This window comes from Entelurus aequoreus, linkage group LG02 (genome assembly GCF_033978785.1).
Source record: "Entelurus aequoreus isolate RoL-2023_Sb linkage group LG02, RoL_Eaeq_v1.1, whole genome shotgun sequence".
Classification (NCBI taxonomy): Eukaryota; Metazoa; Chordata; class Actinopteri; order Syngnathiformes; family Syngnathidae; genus Entelurus; species Entelurus aequoreus.
Window position 1 is genome coordinate 7891248 of NC_084732.1, and position 12500 is coordinate 7903747.

The 12500-nt window shown below is 30.5% G+C and overlaps 1 protein-coding gene across 1 annotated transcript in view; it reads right to left on the minus strand.

Moving 5' to 3' along the window:
• LOC133665351 (phosphorylase b kinase regulatory subunit beta-like) overlaps positions 1-12500 on the minus strand; it is a 96572-nt gene that overhangs the window by 43340 nt on the left and 40732 nt on the right. The window contains exons 5-6 of the mRNA XM_062070633.1: positions 8664-8771; positions 1338-1418 (exon numbers count right to left, since the gene is read on the minus strand). Of these exons, the coding sequence (XP_061926617.1) occupies positions 1338-1418; positions 8664-8771 (189 nt within the window). The remainder of the gene's footprint in view (positions 1-1337; positions 1419-8663; positions 8772-12500) is intronic.

The window sequence follows — 12500 nt, forward strand, 5'->3', positions numbered from 1 at the left end:
ATATATTATATATATATATATATATATATATATATATGTATATATATATATATGTATATATATATATATATGTATATATATATGTATATATATATATATATATATATATATATATATATATATATATGTATATATATATATATGTATATATATATATATGTATATATATATGTATATATATATATATATTTATATGTATATATATATATATATATATATGTATATATATATATATATATATGTATGTATGTATGTATGTATGTATGTATGTATGTATGTATATATATGTATGTATGTATGTATATATATATATATATATATATACACCGTAATTTCCGGACTATAAGCCGCACCTGACTATAAGCCGCACCAGCTAAATTTAGGGGAAAATACAGATTTCTCCATATATAAGCCGCACCCGACTATAAGCCGCAGGGTTTTGATGTGTAATTACCGTAGTATATAGGGGTTCCTGCTACCACGGAGGGGATTGTCGGGACAGAGATGACTGTTTGGGAACGCAAAGCGTCCCATTTATTAACTATAAATCTTTCAATCATTCAATCAAACTTTCACATCTTTGACATGGCGAACAGCATTCGTGCAGAGTACAAATAATACAACGGTGCAAAGTAATACAAAGTGCTCGCATGTACGTTATCAAAATAACCAGCCTACCGGTATATGAAAAGTCAGTCTTTAATCATTGTGTCATCGTCTTCCTCCTGCGTACTAAAACCACCGAAATCCTCTTCGTCGGTGTCGGAGAAGAACAGGCCGTATATAAGCCGCACCCTTGTATAAGCCGCAGGGACCAGAACGAGGGAAAAAGTAGCGGCTTATAGTCCGGAAATTACGGTATATATATATATATATATATATATATATATATATATATATATATATATATATATATATATATATATATATATATATATATATATACCAGGGCTATCATTGTTAACATATTTTATCATAAATGAACTAAATGAATCAAACCTTGTATCATGATCGCACGCAAATCTGGAAGAAGTCTGTTCCTATTGTTGCACGGTGCAGAGATGAGAGATGAGAGATGAGAGATGAGAGATGAGAGATGAAAGGCTAATTTCACATTTTTAGAACAACCTCAAATGGAACTTTGCATAAAATTGAGGTCATTTCTTGGCACGGCAGCGACAAATTGGGCTACTTTCCTCAGCAAATGTGTCATATTTAAGCCTGTGATGAATCATGATGAACCAGCACACCCACACAATGTTTGTTTACCTCGTCAGTGTTGCAGATGCACATGTTTGTTTACCTCGTCCGTGTTGTAGATGCACATGTTTGTTTACCTCGTCAGTGTTGTAGATGATCTGCAGGCCGGAGCAGATCATCTCCACCAGGTAGAGCAGGAACAGAGACACGGCATCGATCTGCAGCCAGCACAGAAGACAAGTTGGACCAGAGGACAGAAGCAAGGAAAATAACCTTCATTCAGACCGCCAGCTCATTTTAAAGTGGAATAAAAGAGCAAAGTTGTGATGTTGACCCTAATAACACAAAGCTGCCATGGAGGCTGTTTTTTCCCTTTAAAACTGTCATTGCTGAAAAATAATAATGAATCAAAATCAATGTTGTTATGAATTATTGACATATTAAATGCTCCAATTACTTCACATCAAATATTACTCTTTGAAATGTGTTTTGGGAAAAATAAAAAATGCATATTTTGTGTTTGTCATGAAAAAACTAAGTTTTGTTGATAAAAAGTGCACAAAACAAACAAAAAATCTTAACGTTTGTATTTTTTTTATTGACAGAGAGATCTGAAGTTCATGTAGACTTTTAAATAAATATTGTATGATTTTTTTTTTTTAACACTTTTATGAGTGGGACTCTAATGGATCCCAATCATTTAGTGTTTTTTTAACTGTCATTGCCTGAAAAAATAATATTGAATCAAAATCAATGTTGTTATGAATCATTGACCTTTTTAAGGCTCCAATTACTCTGCAGCAAATATTACCATTTTATTTATTTTTGAAGAAAATATTGAATATTTTGTAGTTGATCAAAAGATGTAGAAATAAAATAATAATAATAATAATAATAATAATAACAAATAAATTGTGACTTATTTTAACACTTTTTGGAATCTGTAATAATTTGAGTCTTTTTTTATTTTTTTAAACTGTTTGCCCAAAAAATAATAATAAATCAAAATTAATGTTGTTATGAATCATTGACATTTTTAAGGCTCCAATTACTTTGCATCAAATATTACCATTTTATTTATTTTTTGAAAAAATATAGAATATTTTGTATGTTTGCCATAAAAAAAAAAAAAAGTTTTATATGACAAAAAAGGCATAAATCAAACAAAAAAAACTAAACATAAAAATAATTATAATAAAATGTATAGTTGACGGATAGATCCGTAGTTGATCAAGAGATGTAGAAATAAATAAATAAAAAATAATAATAATAAAAAATAAATTGTGACTTATTTTAACACTTTTTGGAATCTGTAATAATTTTAGTGTTTTTTTTTTGTAAACTGTCTGCCCAAAAAATAATAAAATATCAAAATCAATGTTGTTATGAATCATTGACCTTTTTAAGGCTCCAATTACTTTGCATCAAATATTACCATTTGATTTATTTTTCGAAAAAAAAAATAGAATATTTTGTCTGTTTACCATAAAAAAACCAAAGTTTTATATGGCAAAAAGGCATAAATCAAACAAAAAAAACTAAACATACAAATAATTAAAATAAAAACGTATAGTTGACGGATAGATCTGTAGTTGATCAAGAGATTTAGAAATAAAAAAACATTAAAATTAAAAAAAAAAATTGTGGAACTTATTTTTAACACTTTTTGGAATCTGTAATAATTTTAGTGTTTTTTGTTTTTTTTAACTGTCCACCCAAAAAATAAAAATAAATCAAAATCAATGTTGTTATGAATCATTGACCTTTTTAAGGCTCCAATTACTTTGCAGCAAATATTACCATTTTATTTATTTTTTGAAGAAAATATTGAATATTTTGTATGTTTGCCATAAAAAAACAAAGTTTTATATGACAAAAAAGGCAGAGAACAAACAAAAAAAAAAACATTAAAAAAATTATAAGAAAAATGTATAGTTGACGGATAGATCTGTAGTTCATCAAGAGATTTAGAAATAAAAAAAATAAAAAATAAATTATTTGACTTATTTTTAACACTTTTTGGAATCTGTAATAATTTTAGTGGGGTTTTTTTTGTAAACTGTCTGCCCAAAAAATAATAATAAATCAAAATCAATGTTGTTATGAATCATTGACCTTTTTAAGGCTCCAATTACTTTGCATCAAATATTACCATTTGATTTATTTTTCGAAAAAAATATAGAATATTTTGTATGTTTACTATAAAAAAAACAAAGTTTTATATGACAAAAAAGGCATAAATCAAACAAAAAAAACGAAACATACAAATAATTAAAATAAAAACTTATAGTTGACGGATAGATCCGTAGTTGATCAAGAGATTTAGAAATTGAAAGTGAAAAAATAAATAAAATAATTGTGTGACTTATTTTTAAGACTTATGAGGTGGAATCTGTAATAATTTTAGTGTTTTGTTTTTTTAAAAACTGTGCCCAAAAAATAATAATAAATCAAAATCAATGTTGTTATGAATTATTGACATATTAAATGCTCCAATTACTTCACATCAAATATTACTCTTTGAAATGTGTTTTGGGAAAAAATAAAAAATGCATATTTTGTGTTTGTTATGAAAAAACAAAGTTTTGTTTGATAAAAAGTGCACAAAACAAACAAAAAATCTCAATGTTTATATTTTTTATTGACAGAGAGACCTGAAGTTCATGTAGAGTTTTAAATAAATATTGTATGATTTTTTTTTTTTTAACACTTTTATGAGTGGGACTCTAATGGATCCCCAATCATTTTAGTGTTTTTTAACTGTCATTGCCTGAAAAAATAATATTGAATCAAAATCAATGTTGTTATGAATCATTGACCTTTTAAAGGCTCCAATTACTTTGCAGCAAATATTACCATTTTATTTATTTTTTGAAGAAAATATTGAATATTTTGTAGTTGATCAAGAGATGTAGAAATAAAATTTAAAAAAAATAATAATAATAACAAATAAATTGTGACTTATTTTTAACACTTTTTGGAATCTGTAATAATTTTTGTCTTTTTTTATTTTTTAAACTGTCTGCCCAAAAAATAATAATAAAACAAAATCAATGTTGTTATGAATCATTGACCCTTTTAAGGCTCCAATTACTTTGCATCAAATATGACCATTTTATTTATTTTTCGAAAAAAATATTGAATATTTTGTATGTTTACCATAAAAAAAACAAAGTTTTATATGACAAAAAAGGCATAAATCAAACAAAAAAAAACTAAACATAAAAATAATTATAATGTATAGTTGACGGATAGATCTGTAGTTGATCAAGAGAGTTAGAAATGGAAAGTGAAAAAAATAAGTAAAATAATTGTGTGACTTATTTTTAAGACTTACGAGTTGGAATCTGTAATAATTTTAGTGTTTTTAAAAAAAAAACTCTGTGCCCAAAAAATAATAATACATCAAAATCAATGTTATGAATGACAAAAAAGGCAGAGAACAAACAAAAAAAACTAAACATAAAAATAATTATAGTAAAAATGTATAGTTGACAGATAGATCTGTAGTTGATCAAGAGATTTAGAAAAAAAAAAAAAGTGTTACTTATTTTTAACACTTTTTGGAATCTGTAATAATTTTAGTCTTTTTTTTATTTTTTTAAACTGTCTGCCCAAAAAATAATAATAAATCAAAATCAATGTTGTTATGAATCATTGACCTTTTTAAGGCTCCAATTACTTTGCATCAAATATTACCATTTGATTTATTTTTCGAAAAAAAAAAATAGAATATTTTGTATGTTTACCATAAAAAAAACAAAGTTTTATATGGCAAAAAGGCATAAATCAAACAAAAAAAACTAAACATACAAATAATTTAAATAAAAACGTATAGTTGACGGATAGATCTGTAGTTGATCAAGAGATGTAGAAATAAAAAAAATAAAAAAATAAAAATAAATTGTGACTTTTTGGAATCTGTAATAATTTTTGTCTTCTTTTATTTTTTTAAACTGTCTGCCCAAAAAATAATAATAAATCAAAATCAATGTTGTTATGAATCATTGACCTTTTTAAGGCTCCAATTACTTTGCATAAAATATTACCATTTAATTTATTTTTCGAAAAAAATATTCAATATTTTGTATGTTTACCATAAAAAAAACAAAGTTTTATACGACAAAAAAGGCATAAATCAAACAAAAAAAAACTAAACATAAAAATGTATAGTTGACGGATAGATCTGTAGTTGATCAAGAAATTTAGAAATTGAAAGTGAAAAAATAAATAAAATAATTGTGTGACTTATTTTTAAGACTTATGTGTTGGAATCTGTAATAATTTTAGTGTTTTGTTTTTTTAAAAACGGTGCCCAAAAATTAATAATAAATCAAAATCAATGTTGTTATGAATTATTGACATATTAAATGCTCCAATTACTTCACATCAAATATTACTCTTTGAAATGTGTTTTGGGGGAAAATAAAAATGCATATTTTGTGTTTGTCATGAAAAAACAAAGTTTTGTTTGACAAAAAGTGCACAAAACAAATAAAAAATCTCAACATTTGTATTGTTTATATTGACAGAGAGACCTGAAGTTCATGTAGAGTTTTAAATAAATATTGTATGAATTTTTTTTTAACACTTTTATGAGTGGGACCCCAATAATTTTAGTGTTTTTTTAACTGTCATTGCCTGAAAAAATATTGAATCAAAATCAATGTTGTTATGAATCATTGACCTTTTTAAGGCGCCAATTACTTTGCAGCAAATATTACCATTGTATTTATTTTTTGAAGAAAATATTGAATATTTTGTATGTTTGCCATAAAAAAAACCAAAGTTTTATATGACAAAAAAGGCAGAGAACAAACAAAAAAAACTAAACATAAAAATAATTATAAGAACAATGTATAGTTGACGGATAGATCTGTAGTTGATCAAGAGATGTCGAAATTAAAAAAATAATTTAAAAATAAATAAATAAATGAATTGTGACTTATTTTTAACACTTTTTGGAATCTGTAATCATTTTAGTGTTGTTTTTTTTTGTAAACTGTCTGCCCAAAAAATAATAATAAATCAAAATCAATGTTGTTATGAATCATTGACCTTTTTAAGGCTCCAATTACTTTGCATCAAATATTACCATTTTATTTATTTTTCGAAAAAAATATTGAATATTTTGTATGTTTACCGTTAAAAAAAAAAAGTTTTATATTACAAAAAAGGCATAGATAAAACAAAAAAAACTAAACATACAAATAATTAAAATAAAAACGTATAGTTGACGGATAGATCTGTAGTTGATCAAGAGATGTAGAAATAAAAAAAAAAAAAAAAAAAAAATGGTGTGACTTATTTTTAACACTTTTGGAATCTGTAATAATTTTAGTGTTTTGTTTTTTTAAACTGTCTGCCCAGAAAATAATAATAAATCAAAATCAATGTTGTTATGAATCATTGACCTTTTTAAGGCTCCAATTACTTTGCATCAAATATTACCATTTAATGAATTTTAAACTATATTGAATATTTTGTATGTTTGTCATTAAAAAAACCAAAGTTTTCTATGACAAAAAAGGCATAAATCAAACAAAAAAAAAACTAAACATAAAAATAATTATAATACAAATGTATAGTTAACGGATAGATCTGTAGTTGATCAAGAGATTTAGAAATAAAAAAAAATTAAAATTAAAAACAAAAATTGTGGAACTTATTTTTAACACTTTTTGGAATCTGTAATAATTTTAGTTTTTTTTTGTTTTTTAACTGTCTGCCCAAAAAATAATAATAAATCAAAATCAATGTTGTTATGAATCATTGACCTTTTTAAGGCTCCAATTACTTTGCATCAAATATTACCATTTTGTGTATTTTTTGAAGAAAATATTGAATATTTTTAGTTTTCTATGACAAAAAAGGCATAAATCAAACAAAAAAAACTAAACATAAAAATAATCTAATAAAAACGTATAGTTGACGGATAGATCTGTAGTTGATCAAGAGATGTAGAAATAAAAAATAAAAACAATTGTGTGACTTATTTTTAACACTTATGAATCAGGCTTTTTGGAATTTGTAATAATTGTAGTGTTTTTTTTTTGTTTTTTTAAACTGTCTGCCCAAAAAAAAAAAAAAAATCAAAATCAATGTTGTTATGAATCATTGACCGCTTTAAGGCTCCAATTACTTTGCATCAAAATATTACCATTTAATTTATTTTTCGAAAAAAATATTGAATATTCTGTATGTTTGCCATAAAAAAAACAAAGTTTTAAATGACAAAAAAGGCATAAATCAAACAAAAAAAAAACGAAACATAAAAATAATTACAATAAAAATGTATAGTTGACGGATAGATCTGTAGTTGATCAAGAGATGTAGAATTTAAAAAACAAAAAAACAAAACTGTGTGACTTATTTTTAATACTTATGAGTCGGGCCTTTTGGAATCTGTAATAATTTAGGTGTTTTTTCCCATTTAATTAATTTTTCGAAAATAATAATGAATATTTTGTATGTTTGCCATAAAAAAACAAAGTTGTCTATGAAAAAAAAGGCATAAATCAAACAAAAAAACAACAACTAAAAGTAATTACAATAAAAATGTATAGTTGACAGATATATCTGTAGTTGATCAAAATATTTAGAAAAAAAATAAAAAATAAAAAAGTGTGATTTATTTTTAACACTTTTTGGAATCTGTAATAATTTTAGTGTTATTTTTTAAACTGTCTGCCCAAAAAATAATAATAAATCAAAATCAATGTTGCTATGAATCATTGACCTTTTTAAGGCTCCAATTACTTTGCATCAAATATTACCATTTTGTGTATTTTTCGAAGAAAATATTGAATATTTTGTATATTTGCCATAAAAAAAACAAAGTTTTATATGACAAAAAAGGCAGAGAACAAACAAAAAATAAATAAACATAAAAATAATTATAATAAAAATGTATAGTTAACGGATAGATCTGTAATTGATAGAGATTTAGAAATAAAAATAAATAAAAAAATAAAAAAATGGTGTTACTTGTTTTTAACACTTTTTGGAATCTGTAATAATTTTAGTGTTTTTTTTGTTTTGTTTTTAAACTGCCCAAAAAATAATAATAAATCAAAACCAATGTTGTTATGAATTACTGCTCTATAAAGCTCCCATAACCTCACATCAAATATTCCACTTTGAAATGTTTTATGGTTCAAATATTGCATATAAACATTGCATCTTTATCTTTTTGAAGCTGAATGTACTGAGGATGAACTACTGCTTCTAGAAGCCAGCACGAAGGAAGAGTGAGACGTTGGAGCCGACGTAAGCCGTTAAGTGAGGTGAAAGTGACTCAAACGCTACAAATGTGGAATTTGGAGCCAAGCTACTTGGACATACATGGAGTGCTTACCCAAATAAACTGGGAAAAAAATGTCAACATTGCAAAAAAAGTTAAAAAAGCAACACTTTTTGTAAGTAAACTAGAAGGCAGTCCTAAGGGTATAAAGAAAGAAGACCTGCAGGTGATGATACTGGCTGTAGTCCTGGATCTCATCGCCCGTGTCCACGTGGAACATGGAGTGGAGACACTTGGAGGGGCTGGGATCCTGTTTGAACTCTTCCACCTGGAAACATGTGTGGAAATATCAACACAGCAGCTTGAGAAAAATAAGGACAATTAAACGTTTAGACCTCACCTAACCCTGAGGTCATCTTTCATGGCGATAGAAGGTCGGAATTTAAACAACCCATGAAAACACTAAATAAAACTTCATTAGCGATACCATACAACACCACTAGGTGGCAGTGTGGCTCTTCCTGTCTTTTGTCCATCACTGCTCTTCACTTGAGTAGTTTTGCTTTCCTTTATGTTTTATTGCACTTTTTGCTGATTTTGCACAAGTAAGCACGATGCAGGACTGCTTGTATCGCACATGATATTGCACAAGTAAACACGCTGCCGGACTGCTTGTATCGCACATGATATCACACACAAGTAAACTCTCTGCAGGACTGCTTGTATCATGCATGATATCGCACGGATAAACACGATGCAGGACTGCTTGTATCACACATGATATCACACACAAGTAAACACGCTACAGGACTGCTTGTATCGCACATGATATTGCACAAGTAAACACGCTGCAGGACTGCTTGTATCGCACATGATATCACACACAAGTAAACACGCTGCAGGACTGCATGTATCGCACATGATATCACACACAGGTCAACACACTGCAGGACCGCTTGTATCGCACATGATATCACATACAAGTAAACACGCTGCAGGACTGCTTGTATCGCACATGATACTACACACAAGTAAACACGCTGCATGACTGCTTGTATCACACATGATATCACACTCAGGTAACACGCTGCATGACTGCTTGTATCGCACATGATATCACACACAAGTAAACACGCTGCAGGACTGCATGTATCGCACATGATATCACACACAAGTCAACACACTGCAGGACCGCTTGTATCACACATGATATTGCACAAGTAAACACGCTATCCGGACTGCTTGTATCGCACATGATACCACACACAAGTAAACACGTTGCAGGTGTGCTTGTATCACGCATGATATAGCACAAGTAAAAACAATGCAGGACTGCTTGTATCGCAAATGATATTGCACAAGTAAACACGTTGCCGGACTGTTTGTATCGCACATGATATCACACACAAGCAAACTCTCTGCAGGACTGCTTGTATCATGCAAGATATCGCACAGATAAACACGATGCAGGACTGCTTGTATTACACATGATATCACAAACAAGTAAACACGCTACAGGACTGCTTGTATCGCACATGATATTGCACAATTAAACACGCTGCAGGACTGCTTGTATCGCACATGATATCACACACAAGTCAACACACTGCAGGACCGCTTGTATCGCACATGATATCACATACAAGTAAACACGCTGCAGGACTGCTTGTATCGCACATGATACTACACACAAGTAAACACGCTGCAGGACTGCTTGTATCGCACATGATATTGCACAATTAAACACACTGCAGGACTGCTTGTATCGCACATGATATCACACACAAGTAAACACGCTGCAGGACTGCATGTATCGCACATGATATCACACACAGGTCAACACACTGCAGGACCGCTTGTATCGCACATGATATCACATACAAGTAAACACGCTGCAGGACTGCTTGTATCGCACATGATACTACACACAAGTAAACACGCTGCATGACTGCTTGTATCACACATGATATCACACTCAGGTAACACGCTGCATGACTGCTTGTATCGCACATGATATCACACACAAGTAAACACGCTGCAGGACTGCATGTATCGCACATGATATCACACACAAGTCAACACACTGCAGGACCGCTTGTATCACACATGATATTGCACAAGTAAACACGCTATCCGGACTGCTTGTATCGCACATGATACCACACACAAGTAAACACGTTGCAGGTGTGCTTGTATCACGCATGATATAGCACAAGTAAAAACAATGCAGGACTGCTTGTATCGCAAATGATATTGCACAAGTAAACACGTTGCCGGACTGTTTGTATCGCACATGATATCACACACAAGCAAACTCTCTGCAGGACTGCTTGTATCATGCAAGATATCGCACAGATAAACACGATGCAGGACTGCTTGTATTACACATGATATCACAAACAAGTAAACACGCTACAGGACTGCTTGTATCGCACATGATATTGCACAATTAAACACGCTGCAGGACTGCTTGTATCGCACATGATATCACACACAAGTCAACACACTGCAGGACCGCTTGTATCGCACATGATATCACATACAAGTAAACACGCTGCAGGACTGCTTGTATCGCACATGATACTACACACAAGTAAACACGCTGCAGGACTGCTTGTATCGCACATGATATTGCACAATTAAACACACTGCAGGACTGCTTGTATCGCACATGATATCACACACAAGTAAACACGCTGCAGGACTGCATGTATCGCACATGATATCACACAAGAGTCAACACACTGCAGGACCGCATGTATCGCACATGATATCACACACAAGTAAACACGCTGCAGGACTGCTTGTATCGCAGATGATGTCACACACGAGTAAACACGCTGCAGGACTGCTTGTATCACACATGATATCACACACAAGTAAACAGGGTGCATGACCGCTTGTATCGCACATGATATCAAACAAGTCAACATGCTGCAGGACCGCTTGTATCACACATGATATCACACAAAAGCAAACAGGCTGCAGGACTGCATGTATCGCACATGATATCACACAAGAGTCAACACACTGCAGGACCGCTTGTATCGCACATGATATCACACACAAGTAAACACGCTGCAGGACTGCTTGTATCGCACATGATACTACACACAAGTAAACACGCTACAGGAATGCTTGTATCGCACATGATATCACACACAAGTAAACAGGGTGCAGGACCGCTTGTATCGCACATGATATCAAACAAGTCAACATGCTGCAGGACCGCTTGTATCACACATGATATCGCACATGATATCACACACAAGTAAGTTGTGTGCTAAATGTATCAGTAACTTGTGTGGTAAATGTGTCAGTAACTTGTGTGCTAAATGTGTCAGTAACTTGTGTGCTAAATGTGTCAGTAACTTGTGTGCTAAATGTGTCAGTAACTTGTGTGCTAAATGTGTCAGTAACTTGTGTGCTAAATGTGTCAGTAACTTGTGTGCTAAATGTGTCAGTAACTTGTGTGCTAAATGTGTCAGTAACTTGTGTGCTAAATGTATCAGTAACTTGTGTGGTAAATGTGTCAGTAACTTGTGTGCTAAATGTGTCAGTAACTTGTGTGCTAAATGTGTCAGTAACTTGTGTGCTAAATGTGTCAGTAACTTGTGTGCTAAATGTGTCAGTAACTTGTGTGCTAAATGTGTCAGTAACTTGTGTGCTAAATGTGTCAGTAACTTGTGTGCTAAATGTGTCAGTAACTTGTGTGCTAAATGTGTCAGTAACTTGTGTGCTAAATGTATCAGTAACTTGTGTGGTAAATGTGTCAGTAACTTGTGTGCTAAATGTGTCAGTAACTTGTGTGCTAAATGTGTCAGTAACTTGTGTGCTAAATGTGTCAGTAACTTGTGTGCTAAATGTGTCAGTAACTTGTGTGCTAAATGTGTCAGTAACTTGTGTGCTAAATGTGTCAGTAAGTTGTGTGCTAAATGTGTCAGTAACTTGTGTGCTAAATGTGTCAGTAACTTGTGTGCTAAATGTGTCAGTAACTTGTGTGCTAAATGTGTCAGTAACTTGTGTGCTAAATGTGTCAGTAACTTGTGTGCTAAAT